General features: G+C 36.3%; 1 protein-coding gene across 1 annotated transcript; it reads left to right on the forward strand.

Moving 5' to 3' along the window:
• The first annotated feature begins 4499 nt into the window (after positions 1-4499).
• Positions 4500-13302, forward strand: LOC108559669 (chondroitin sulfate N-acetylgalactosaminyltransferase 1). Its single transcript, XM_017917020.1, has 5 exons — positions 4500-4518; positions 4563-4811; positions 9759-10890; positions 12506-12653; positions 12741-13302. The coding sequence occupies exons 1-5, from the start codon at positions 4500-4502 to the stop codon at positions 12957-12959; spliced, it is 1767 nt and encodes a 588-aa protein (XP_017772509.1). The 3' UTR covers positions 12960-13302.
• Positions 13303-14905: the final 1603 nt, after the last annotated feature.

Below are 14905 nucleotides of genomic sequence, written 5' to 3' on the forward strand. Positions count from 1 at the left end.
CCAACTTAAAGATGCTAAACATTAAACAAAATTAGTAACTTTAGTATAATAGTTACAAGCATTTGAAATTATGCGGATTCAATGTTATTATAATCCTTCGATATTAATATAATGAAAACAAATGAAAAAAAAATCAATTTCGCTGCCAACATTGAAACGTGACATATAACTATGACATAGCAATAGAATTTAATATTTTAGTTGATTGTAATGCCAACTTTAAAAGTCAAATGTAACTGCATAATAAATTGAATTTACTTTAGTTTGTTTACGGTAAATATTATGGTAGCTTGTGATTGATTTCGACTGTAAAAGAAGGAGCGCTTTGAAGTCTATGCGAAGGGAAATGGAAATGCAAACTGATTTAGTTTTTGGAGCGAGGCCGAAATACGCAGAACATGTGTTGGTGGGGAAAACACGAAAATGCAATATTGCTTTGCACGAAGTTCGCCACCCACAAACCACCAACCCCCCAAACCCTACTACAAATACACTGCTGATGCACAACGCAAGGATGAAACTGGAAATGCAACTGGGACACGAAAAGGTGGAGAGAAAACTTGCGTAGTTTTCCCAGTGAAAAATATATAATGTAAATTTGTTTGCTCTCGAATGACAGGTGCAATGCAATAGAGCAATGTTGGTTGCGGTGAGCTTGTCAAATATTTGTTGTGTAAGAGGATGAGGAGAAGAAAGGTTTCGCGATCGAAGGAGGCCAATTGATCCGGAGCTAATTGAAGCGATGCTGCAAAGGTAGTCGCAGTCAATAGACACAGCCAATCAAACGCAAATCGAGTTAGTTTTATATATAGATATATATATATATGAACGAGTGTGCAAGAGAGTGCAAGAGATATATGGTTGCAGCGGTAAGAGGATGAGAGATGGAATGAGGGCGCAGGGTTCTTGATCGATTGCGACAACAATGCGGCGTGTATCCATCTAACCCGACTATCGGTGCGGATCTATAGATGCATCTGTACCATCGCACCACCACCACCCACCCACCAATCACCCCCATCTATCCGCGCGACATCGAAACCAATCAATATATATATATATACCTCGCTAATTTCGAACATCCCGCCGAAACCTGACACACGCTACCAACATGCTCGGCTAATGAAGCGAAAACCCCTATATCTGTCCCTCTCTCGTGCACTCTAGTGTGCGTCAGTCTCTCTCTCTCCGCTCCCAATGAATTACGTCCTCAAACGCCGACACGACACGTCCTCGCTAATTGTGAACGCAATTCTACAAATTACAAAACGAAGCTTCGACCATCAAACAAAACAAAAAAAGAGTAAACAAAACCAAAACAAAATAAAAATAATAATGTCTGCATTGAAACAAAATATTTGACGCACCAATCGATTGTTTGACACAACTGTCACATACTTCAAATTATTTTGTTACTACCAATGTTTATCTATAATAACTAAGTATGCTACCGACGGAACAGCAGATAGAATTACATAAAGCTTATGTAACCAATGTTACAGCAGAAACATGATTTTGCACTAATGATCAAAATTGGTGTACCACGAGGTTCTGCACTAAGTTCGAAATTTATAAAAGAAATCGTAAATTTACACTTTTTTAATATCTAAAATTATTGAAATGAATAAAAAATAATTTAAAAAAAATGTTTACTTCTTTAAAGGAACAGCATAAATAAAATGTTGGTAGAAGTGGAAGAAAATGGAGCAGCAGTGCGCTATTCTCTGAATTCGAGCGCAAAATAAATGATGACTTCTTCGTGGCAGCAGGAATATGTGTACCGGATTTGAAATATTTATTTGCGCCGCATCCCATTTCTTCTCCTTTTCCTCCCGGCCCCATTGTCATCCCAATCCCTCCACCAATTCTACGGGGGTAGCAAAGGGGTGTTCTTTTTTTCATATACGTCTGTGTATGATGATTGATGACCGACGCCGACGTTTATATTGAAATATTTTGGATGCGCGCCGACAAAATAATAATAATAATAAAATGCACATTCAAATACAATTTAACGTATTCATAGCTATGTACATAAATAAAAAAAAAAGATTTTTTTATCATAATTTGAAAGCGATTATCGCGAAAACTGTTAACAATATTAGTATATGGTTTAGATATTTATATTACGTATAGTTTTGGCTTTAATTTGAATATTTAATTTTAAATGTAACTTTTATAGTTTTTAAGTTATACAGTAAAATGTAAACATACTAACAATTAGTAAAAATAATCATAATTTGTTTATGTTGCGTTTATTTTTAAAAGTTACATGGAATTCAATGAGATGCTTTATGATATCTTTGTCTGAAAACAAATTAATTTTTTTTTTCAAAGTTGGTAATTTGTCCAATGTTTAGGGTTTTGTTACTTTATTGATTTTCAATTTTGTTGTTGATGCAAACTTGAATATTTTTGGTGATTTCCTGAGCTTCGCGATGCATTGTTGCCAACCGTTCGTTGATGCATTTGGAGACTTCCGGTACGGAGATCTGCAGGAATTCGACGGATTCGTTGAAGATTACTCTCACTTGACTCGAAACATTGAAGATAGTTTTCAACACTTTATGGGTCACCTGAATTCTGCACAAATTATCCGAACATTGATCGAATTCGACGGTTAATGCGAGAACGCTTTCGAAGCTTTTTGCGAAAAGACTTATAGCTTCTTTGAATATACTTTTCGCTTCTTCCACGCGTTTATCCACGCATTTATGGAGATCCTCGATAGTGTTTTCGGTTAATCGATCGAAATTCAATTTAGTTTCTTCTAAACACTCTTTAATATCCAATCCCAAGAGCTGCGCTTTTTCCTCCAGCTGCTTCAGATCGACGAGGATCATCCCAATGTGTTCCTTAACATCTTCAACGGCTTTCGCCAATTCTCTTTTCGCAAACTCGAGGACATCGGCGAGGATTCTCTTCAATCTTTCGCTCGCACTGCTTATAGTTTCTCTGATCGTTTCCTTTAAATGTTCGATGATTTTCTTGAAATCCTCGATAAGATTCTTAGTCTCGAATTCGTTTAAATCATCGCCCCACGAAGAACTCTACAAAGAAATATCAACAAGAAAAAAATGGAGAATTCAAGTAAATTTTGTAGAAAACTTACAGCGAATACGCCGAGCGCAACGCACAAGATTAAGCACACTTTCGGAGACATTGTGATCTTCTGCACTCACACTTATCCCACGGGATCTATTTATATCGGTGGAAATCGTTGTTTGCTTTCGTTATCAGTTTGAAAAGGCTGGAAAAAAATCATCTCTCGAGAAAATCATTTCGTTTTAATCAAGTCTCGACGGAAAAATAAGAGCACAAGACAATAATTTTCAATAAAAGGGGATTCAATAAAACAGCTTTCTTCGATCATCACATTTAATTTTTTCGAATTATTTTAAAAACTTTGAAGCCTTATAACTCAAAAACAGATAATAACACAAATCTTCTAATAAAATGATTAACAAACTCATAGTTTTATCTTCATTTTGCTTATTAAATCATCTAATTAGTACTAGTGGTTATAGAGTAATTATTGAAAAAGTAAAGATACGTTTTTTTTTTTAATATCGAATTTCAAAGCAACTTCTAACAAATAAACAAATTTCTCAATACGCTCATTAGAAAGGCTACAATTTTATCTTTAATCTACTTAATCAATCATTTAATTAGTACACGTATTTAGTGAGTTTTTAATTAAAAGGTGAAGAGACTTTTATTTTTCCAATTCGTTTAGCACTTCATTATTTAATTTAATTTAATTTAAATTAGAGTTACGAATTTCAGCTCGAACTTAGTTTCAACTATGCGTCCGCACTCAATTTAATCCGCTTTAAATTTTAGATGCAGTTTCTATTAATTTTAATTAAATTTGTGGATTAAATTCAACGAAAGTTATGTAACTTTTGATTTTAAATATTTATATTATTTTTTTCTTATGTAATTGATATAAAAAAAATGAGTACAAAAGGCCATTGACCAAATCAATTTTATCTAAATTTATTGTACAAACAGTGATGTAATTGTATCCAATTCGGATCCGCACTTGAACCACTCGAACATCGCTTATCTGAGAGAGTTGGCTGTTGTTGTTTTTCATTTGTTACCAATTCGTTTTTTAATTTAATGTGAATTGTGTTGCATAAATATACATTATTCAATTATGTCAATCTGACTGTAAATTAATTAACGATAAATATTTATATTGATTGTTAAATTAATTCTATAATTAGAGCTGATTATGCTAATAGTATAATAATAACACGTCTTGCTATGTAGATCACCTACAAAGCGGGTAACATTGTAACGACCGAGTAGGTCACCCCAATTACACGGAACATGCATGTCAGCAACAATTCATACTTATAATTATCCATTATCGACGCTTTGTAATTGCAGTATGTTATTATAAGCGCAATATGAAGTGTCCAATTTAAGTTGTCTAACTATTTAGACAATCGTAATAACATCTCGCTTACGTTCAACATAATAGTTAAGTGATGAATGTTGGTTGCATAGGTTACTAATCCAATTAATTAGTGTAGTTGACACATTGTTTGCAGATGTCGCCATTGTACATATCGTTGCAATCATTTCAGTTGGTACTTTTGCTTGTCAATTGTCAAATTGTGTATTATTGTGTGTTTGTGCAGGATCGACGGCGACGCAGCAGATCGGCGTGCAGCAGGATTCTTCGAATCAGCTGGGCTATCAGCAGCTGCTGCAGCAGAGGGAGGAGGAGAACAGGCAGGAAGTGGAGAGGCTGACTGCTGAAATACGGGCGCTGAAACACCAACTGCTGCAGCTAACGAGTAAGAGCAAAAACAAAAGAACACAACCACACTCACAGCCACACGAAAAAAAAAAAAGAAACAAAAGTTACACTCTGCGCACGGTTAACTTCTTTTCTTTTCTTTTTGTTGGCTTCTTCATTGCCGACGCGGCTTTTCTCTCTCTTTCTCTTTCTCTCTCTCTATATATATACTACATTTATCCGGTGTTCCTTAATGGCGAGGTAAGGGGGAGGGGAGTTTGTGTAGTACAGAGAGGGTGGCCATTAGCCATTATTGCCTTCCACACTCGCAACCACTTCGGAACGCTTTCGTATAACACCAACAGAGGGCGTCGTTCAAGCTGAGTGCATTCACTGGCGCGGTACCCCTGTCACTACATTAATTTCATTGCAACCCCACACATAAATTTTGTTCTATTGCCGTAACATCGTTTATCTACCTTATAAAAATAAAACTGAACGCCCTCTATCGATCAATCGGATAATTATAGTCATATTGTTTCACTCGCATTTTCCATATTTTTCTTTATACATTTTACGAACAGTGTGGAGTAGCAATTATATTATTATACAGGGTGATTCTTTGGAACATTTCCGTTGTTTCTAGAGTTAGAAGAAAATATCTAAGAGATAATTAACTTAATTTGTAATTTACAATACAGACATATGGTTTTTGAGTTTTTGCTGCAGTATTTAAATTAATGGTTAAAAGCGATTATCGCGAAAACTGTTAACAATATTAATATATGGTTTAAATATTTATATTACGTATAGTTTTAGCTTTAATTTGAATATTGAATTTTAAATGTATCTTTCACTGGCGCGGTACCCCTGCTACATTAATTTCATTGCAACCCCCCACACACACACATAAATTTTGTTCTATTGCCGTAACATCGTTTATCTACCTTATAAAAATAAAACTGAACGCCCTCTATCGATCAATCGGATAATTATAGTCATATTGTTTCACTCGCATTTTCCATATTTTTCTTTATACTTTTTACCAACAGTGTGGAGTAGCAATTATATTATTATACAGGGTGATTCTTTGGAATATTTACGTTGTTTTTAGAAATAGAAGAAAATTTCTAAGAGATAATTAACTTAATTTTTAATTTACAATACAGACAGATGGTTTATGAGTTTTTGCTGCAGTATTTAAATTAATGGTTAAAAGCAATGTTTCCAATGGCAATGCGTTAAATATTAAATCGAAAACAAAGGATTAATTGGACTGTGGGGCAAACAACTGCAACGCTACGTACATGTATATATATATATGTGGAGTAGCAATTATATTATTATACAGGGTGATTCTTTGGAATATTTCCGTTGTTTCTAGAGTTAGAAGAAAATTTCTAAGAGATAATTAACTTAATTTTTCATTTACAATACAGACGTTCATGGTTTTTGAGTTTTAAAGTTTTTGCTGCAGTATTTAAATTAATGGTTAAAAGCAATGTTTCCAATGGCAACAAGATGCGTCAAATATTAAATCGAAAACAAAGGATTAATAGGACTGTGGGGCAAACAACTGCAACGCTACGTACATGTGTGTATGTGTGTATATATATATGCAACAATGCAAACAGATATGGTATAATATTTGCATAATGTGCGTTCGCGCTGCGAAAACGTATTTTAACAGTTAATTTTATCAAACGCAATTAATTTGGATTATAATAATTTCCGTTCGCGCGTATCCGGTTTAATTAGGCGTGTGTGTTGTTGTGTATTTGGATGTTATCATCGTCGTTCCGTTGTTTATATTGGGGTGGAAAGGCGGGAGAATTTAAATTGTTGAAAAAAAAAAGAGTTGTGAAATGTATAGTTAAATTAATTACATTGATAACGAACTAACTAAATTATATTATCATATATGTCTCTTTTTCATTCACTTTATCTCTCTCTGTATATATTTGATTTAGGATTTGTAATTAATAGAAAAATAAAAGGTGGAATGAAAATACATCCATTAAGATCGCAGCTGTTGGAAATCTCGGCGTGTTTCCGAAGTCTTTAATTTAAGGCGTTTAATTAATGAGAGGAAAATAAGTGTATTTTCTCATTGGTTGCGGGTAGCGCGACGATACATCAAGTGAGCGAAGGGCAAATAATAATTTATATCCGTTATGGTCAGGATGTGAGGGAGGGTGATTAAAGCTCGCAGCCCAAATTAATTTAGCCGAAGCGAAAATTAAGAGCTCGAAAAGGATATTTATTTGCGCCGGTGAAAAAACGGGCATTAATTAAGAATTAGCTGATTCTCTCTCTTTCTTTCTCTTAATTTACACCTTTAGTGTTTTTCTCTCTCTTTTTCTATCCTTGGATATATATTTAGTTTAGGACTGAATGTCCGGCCCTAATTGATTGTTTCCTAAAGGTTTTTCCCTAGGAGGCGTTGCTTGAAAAAAACAGAAGAACAATACTGAGGGTGTAGCAACGGCAACCCAATGATGCACATAAATCTTGTAGGCCGCAACCCGTATTGCATAACTATTAGTGTCCTCCTAACCTCCCCATTTTCATTATTACACCTCGAGGACGCAGGAAGAGATTTATTTCGCTACGTATCAAATAACCATCCGTTTTCTTGATTCATTCGTATTGTCGTAACAGATGGACTGATTTCGGTTCATCAGATTTTTTTTTTGCTCTTTTTTAGGTTCGTGGATAGATCGAAGAGGGCACCACCTGCGATTTCCATAAATGCCGCGATTCTTGTTCCAATTCTTTTGTAAATTATTAGGTCGTAAATTTCCGTTTGAACTTGCGAATAAATTTCGAATCTTTGTCGTCGCCGGAATGCGCGTTTTGTCGCAATCGTCTCCTACACACACACAAACATATATAGTACATAGTTTGAGTTATGAATGTAACTTCGCTATGCGCCAGTTTTGTTTCCATGAGTGCAGCGAACTTTTATTTATTTATACGTTTCGATCTTTGTCCTTTGCGAAATATGCAGAATTTTCGTTTTATTGTTGAAAGAGAGTTTATTGAAATAGTTCAGTTTATTGAATGTAGATGGATAAAACTTATCTAGAAACAGTTTTACAGCTGTCACTTTCATTCCTTTTTTTTTTGTACATAAATATTTTGCTTGGTTTCGAATGAGACAGGAAAAAAATACTTAATTTGCATGCTGGAAAAGTGCAAGTGAAGTTTTTTTGTTTTTGTTTTTGAATAAACGGGAAATTAGATTTCGCCCTTTTGGTTTAACATTGTAAAAAAAGAAGAAAAAAGGGGGAAAAACAACAACTGGGGACGTGGCGTGGAAAACACTTGACCCGACTTACATTAAATTCAGCTGTTTTTCTCTGCACATAATTTTTCCGAGGGCGGAAGTAGAGTGAGTGAGTGAGTGAGAGAGATAGGTAATGAAAACCGGGTTAAGGGAAGGGAAACAGACGACGGAAATTGCTGGAAAAAATGAAAATGTAAAGAGGAGAATAAGAGAGAGAGAGATAGAGAGAGAAAGTGTAAAAATAAGGTCGCAGGATGAGTCTTGGGCCGTGGTCGTGCATCCCTAATGAAGGGTGCGCCCTTTAATTAGCCCGACATCTGCTGATTATAAACCGAATTACTGACACGTCACACACGTCCACGCAATCTGATTATTTATGTGTTTGTGTGTGTATATGCAACCCTGCATCCCTTCTTTTGACTCATCAAAGTGAATACGAATTTGTTTTCATTTTTATGAATTTTATAGTACAAAATAGATTATAGTTTTTTTTTCAACTTCTTTTGACTTTTAACAAAGCTTTAACACATTGACGACGGCATGACCCACCGGTGGGTCATTAATTATAAATAATTATATTATATTATAAATAATTTTGTTGCTATGTACGCCACTGATTTTGACTGAGAATAACCTCAAATATCTTATGTCAATTACAAACTTCAAAGGCCAATACATTTCTTATACATATTTTAATAATTCTAGAAGCAATTTATAATAATACGTGATATTATGACATAATTTAGGCATACTTTACAAATTAAATTACTAAAAAAATTAACTTGCGAAGCATATTTGAAATTTTCATTCAAATAGAATTGAATGAAAATTTCAATATTTTTCCTACAATTGTTATAAATTGCTTCAATATCATTAAAAAATGTATAAGAAAAATTTAAACGTTTAACACGTTAAGGACGGCGCTTTTCGGGTTGCCTGCCCCCAAAAAAAATGTTCGTGGACGCCTATGGACTGAGAGAAACATCAAATATCTTACGTCAATTATAACCTTTAAACGTTTAAATTTTTCTTATACATTTTTTAATGATATTGAAGCAATTTATAACAATTGTGGGAAAAATATTGAAATTTTCATAAAGTTGTTACATATTGCGCACAGTGTTATGATCAACCGACACTGTGTATCAAATGTTTTGAAGATATTCATAAAAATAAATAAACATTTCTATTATTGAATGATCCTATTTTATTTTTGTTATATTCAATAAATATACCCAACAGGGTTCGAATTTTATTGAAACACGGAAAAATTGCTATAGGTTTTATAATAAGCAATAATAATAATTGAGCATTGCAATTTCTATTCAAGTCGAATATATCATATTCATGTTGCGTACATAGCAACAAAACTATTATTTATAATTAATGACCCACCGGTGGGTCATGCCGTCGTCAATGTGTTAAAGGTTATAATTGACGTAAGATATTTGACTTTTCACTCAGTCCATAGGCGTCCACGAAAAAATTTCTGGGGGCAGACAACCCGAAAAGCGCCGTCCTTAACGTGTTAAGTTTGTCACATATAAATGCAATAGGGATGTTTCATTAGTAAATGGTTGGTATCCCTTATAACTCGTTACTTGTACGTCAGTTGCTTGGTTACGGTTGTTTATTAATTAGTGGGTCATTTTTGTGTAGTAAGAGTGTGTTTTTAATTTTTCTTATTGTGTTTTTTGTTGTTGTTGTTGTAATTAGGTAGTGGACAGCAGCAACAGCAGCAGGAAGGTGCATCGTTTACTGTGAACTTGAATGCTTCAGTGTCGCCGGCAGCGGTGGTGGCGACACCGACGAACGGGGAATGCGCCCACTACATCAGGAAGCAGGTGTCGACGGCGGAGGTGCTGCGCGGCATCTCGCTGAACAACGAGTACGAGCTGATCCCGTTCAACCACTTCACGTACACCCGAGTCTACCCCATAGACCTGGGGCTGGGCAAACGGGTGGTGGAGAAGCCGATAGGTTTCAAGCGGAAGGACCTGCTGGAGGCGCTGATGAAGGCCGTCGACGCGCTGAACAGGAACCAAACGAATCAGAGGAGTTCGTCGACGACGACGGCCCGTTACGCTCTGGACGATTTCCTGGAGGGTATATACCGCACCGAGCCGACGACGGGAACCCAATACGAACTATACTTCCGCAGCAAGTCGACCGCCACCTCCTCTTCGTCGAACCATCACCATTACGTCAACGGCTTCTTCAAGGTGGTGGTGATGCGACCATTCGCACCGCTACAAACGGTCAGCTCGACGGGACTGGCGGGGCCGAAGGAGAAGGAACTGATCCACGTCATCCTGCCACTGAGCGGGAGGACGGCGACGTTTCAGGGATTCATGGACAAGTTCGTCAAAATAGGCCTGAAGAACGATAGACGTGTCCATCTGACTGTCGTCTACTTCGGGGAGGAGGGTCTGTCGGAGGCAAGAAGTATCATGTCCAGAGTACTGATGACAAAGAACAGCGGTGGAAGCGCGAACAACCTGCGGCTCCTCGCCATGAACGAGACGTTCTCCAGGGGTAAAGGGTTACGCGTCGGGGCGGAGAGAGTGTGGGGTGGTTTAGGTGATAGCGGTGGCGGTGGCGGTAAAGACGTGCTGCTGTTCATGTGCGACGTGGACGTGGTGTTCAGTGCGCGCTTCCTGGACAGGTGCAGGTGGAACACGCAGGCCGGAAAGAAGGTCTACTATCCGGTCGTGTTCAGCCTCTACAATCCTCACGTCGTCTACACTCTGCAAGGAAGAGAAGTGCCCCCAGAGAACGATCAGCTGGTCATCTCCAGGGATACAGGATTCTGGAGGGACTTTGGATACGGAATGACCTGCCAATACAGGTAAATCTAATCTATACATTACAATAATCAAGTTTTGCATTTTTTCACATTTTGCTAATTATAACATCAAATAAGTACATTATAAGACAAAATAATGGCATTTCCAATAAGTCTACATTAAGATTTGTAACATTTTCCATTTCCTTGCAATACGCTGTCAAAGTTGTACAATATGCAAATTTTGCATATTTTCACATTTTGCTAATTACAACATCAAATAAGTACATTAAAGACAAAATAATGGCATTTCCAATGAGCCTACATTAGATTTGTAACATTTTCCATTTCCTTGCAATACGCTGTCAAAGTTGTACAATATGCAAATTTTGCATATTTTCACATTTTGCTAATTACAACATCAAATAAGTACATTAAAGACAAAATAATGGCATTTCCAATGAGCCTACATTGAGATTTGTAACATTTTCCATTTCCTTGCAATACGCTGTCAAAGTTGTACAATAAAATGTAATTAACATAAAAACTTTACGTAATTCAACTGTATTGATGTTAATAATGATTATTATTATTACGATTTCAAGGCAAACTTGCTATAATTAATTTCGGAGACAATTATGCAAAATACATTTTTTTTTGTCTGGTTGAGCCATTATCGCACCACCAAGTTTGGTAACAGTTCGCAGTTGTTTAGTTCAGTTGTTTTGTTTTCTTTAATTTTTTGTGTTTTTTTTGCACGTTGGTGGTGGATAAATTTCTGGTGATTAATTCCGAGCGCACTTTGTTTTCGCCTCGTAAAAAGCAGTCGTGGATGCTAATTAGTTACTGAAGTAATGCTGCTGCTGCTACTAAGCCTTTTGGAAAATAAAGTCGGCTTCGTCGGTGTGCGCGTAACTTATACCAGGGATTACGCGTTACCTCTTTATTACAACTTTCGTATTTAAACTACAGCAGCAGCAGCAAAAAAGATAGAAACAAAAACAAGAAGTACAACAAAAAAAAATATAGGAGAAGAAAGATGGAAAGTTTAAAGCGTGACAGAATTGCGGTAAATAAGTTTGATACAGTTTTCGTTGTAATTTTCATAGCGAAATGGAGATAAAGCGGATTGATAGGAAACTCTGATGCGGAAATTTCGTTTGCATTTTACGAGTGAAAAAGTATTAGAGGTTTGTTGGAAATGCGCTGAAAAGATATAGAAAAGTTTTCTGTTCTGTGTGTTGGAGTAACTGTGCGGCAATTACAGAGCCAATTGTCCCGTTTAGTGCTGCTCGGCTGGTTGCGCTACGTCGTTTCCATAAAGTCCTCGTCGTTGTCCCTTAAACCCTCTGTCTTTCTCCCTCTTCCTCTGCTTGGAAAGCATTCGTAATGTCAGGGTTGAGAAGACTTAGGATTTTTCTTGTTGAGTGCTAGGAAATATAAAGAAATGGTTGTAACATTGTCAAAGTTTTACATTATAATAATATTTATGCAACCCAATTAGTTCTTTGAATTTAAATATGATGTAATTCACGTTCGTCTCTTTGCGTCTATTCTCGTATATTGCGAACGGTGGATTTCCAATTGGAATATGCAAATTGAAGTTGAAGATGCGGGCGAATGTAATGGTGAGACGTTTCGGTTTCGGTGGATTAATTCGATGTGAAATTTGATGTAGGTCGGACTTCCTGAAGGTGCGCGGCTTCGACGAGGACATCGTCGGTTGGGGCGGCGAAGACGTCATGCTGTACCGGAAGTACGTGCGCAGTCACATGAAGGTCGTCAGGGCTACGGATCCCGGCATATTTCACATTTGGCATCCGAAGGTAATACGCAAACACCTTTAATCATCATCAAATTGTGTTCACGTGTCTCTCGTGCATCCCGAAATTGTTTTGTCTTTGTCCTTTCAGGTCTGCTCCGGCGGTCCCGGAGGACAGAAGTTATCCGCGGATCAGTACAGGGCCTGCATCAGGTCGCGCGCCCTCAACGAAGCCTCTCACGCCCAGCTCGGATTCCTGGCATTCCGCGACGACATTGCTGCCAACAGTCCCAACTCCAAGTACCAATCCCCTATACACGCGCCTCCACCGAAACGGAGTAAATCGGAGGCGGCCAAGAAGAACACTTGATGAACCCTTGGCAAATTCGAGTTCTAATTGGACACGCATCCCCTATAAAACATACCAACCGCATCCCACGAAATACCCCCATAAAAAATGAATTCACCGCATGTAGCGTGAACTAACCACATTTTCCACCCGAAATGACGTTTCTAGTGAATTTTAGTGGTACGAGACGCGTAGGCGCTGAATATCTTCAACTCCTCCCAATTTTTTTCAATTGTTATCGTTTTCACGTTTCCTTTTGCGCATCGATCATACGCCAAAACCGTTTATTGTGATATCGTTTACGTTTTTTTTATATATAATATAAATATATATATATATACATACATAATATTAAACTTTTCAAATCCTTCCAAAAGTTGTAAATAAACTCCTCGCGCGATATTAAAAAAAACAACATCGAGATACCCGCGACTTATAAAACGAAATCTCCACCCTCTTCACAGCTATGTACATAAAAAAAGAAACCCAACGCGTTTTTCAACCCCCCCAAAAATCCTAAAGACAAATATATTGTAAGAAGAGAAGTTGAATTGTTGATTGCTGTTTTATCTTTCTTTATTTTGTTTGACAGTTTAACAGATGATACGTGTACGACGATGAAGAGGTTGTAGTTAATTATCGAAGAAGTTAATAAAAAAAAAACAATGATTGAAGAAAACCAAATAAATAAAAATAACTTATATATGTATACATATAAAACATAATCATTCTGTAAAGCCGAATTTACATAAAGAAAGTAATGTGTAAGAGGAGAGAGAGTGAGAGGAAATTGATGAATAAAGAATCTGTTTTAAATTAATCGTTTCAATTTCTAATCAATTTTAGTTAATTATACATAGGTAAATCGATTGTGAATGATACAGGTAAGTTATATTTTTTTTATATACATATTTATGCAACTTTGATGGCATCAACGTAATATAAATTATTATTAAATTTATGCAACACAAAAAACAAATAGAAAACAAACTTCAAACGCGAAACCGTAAATCTTTTTGGCGATTTTCAATTAACACGCGAACCGACGTTTCGTAAAACAAAAAAAAAACAGGAATAGTTTCGAAGTCGGAATGTCCGCAATTCCGAGATTCGGAGCGATAAATTACGTCGAAGTGGACGCACGCACGCGAACACCAATCCATGATGCCAACGTCCAAAAGCAAAATGTTACCATTAGTAAAGAAAACATTTTATAATCGCACCACGTGACGTTAGTTTTATGTAATTTGCGAAATTAAAAACATAATATTTAAGCATATATTAAAATACTTAATTATTTCTTAAATTTTTATATAAAAAAAAGTCTTCATATTTTTTTTTTTAATAAATGCGGAATTAAAGCTGTTAAAGCTCAGCAATTTTTGCGCAGAAAAAGGTGGAAAATATAAAGAGGGAACGATAAAAGCTGGAGATTAGGGAGAAGCACGTGTGGTCTAATAAAAAGAAGATGAAGAAGAAAATAGAGAAAGAAGAAATTCACTTGTGATGGCGGAAATATTGCGAGGGTTTTTTTTGGGTCAATTGCATATTCACAGCCCGCTTAATCCGGAAGTTGCGGAGGGACGTTTTTTTTGTGTGTGCGCGCGCGGCAGAAAGGAAGCACTTTTGAGAGAATCGAGCGCAAACGGTGTTATTTAACCTTTCGTTAAAAAAATTGTACGTTTTCATCAACTTGTTATCAAACTAAATCCGCAAAGAGTCTAATAGAAAAGACGCCATCTATAGTGCAAAATGTAATAACAATAATATTTGAACAATTGAATCTGATTGGAGTTATGCAATTTGTGCGTTGATTGCGCGAGGCGAACTGTGATGAAACGCCATCTATTTTGAACATTTATAATTAAAATTTGACAAATTGAATGCGATTAAAGTTATGAAATTTGTGCTGCGTTGATTGTGTGCGTTGAAGCGGGAAATTCGATTATTCGAAATATGAATTGTCG

This window comes from Nicrophorus vespilloides, unplaced genomic scaffold (genome assembly GCF_001412225.1).
Source record: "Nicrophorus vespilloides isolate i.1.1-1 unplaced genomic scaffold, Nicve_v1.0, whole genome shotgun sequence".
Taxonomy (NCBI): Eukaryota; Metazoa; Arthropoda; class Insecta; order Coleoptera; family Silphidae; genus Nicrophorus; species Nicrophorus vespilloides.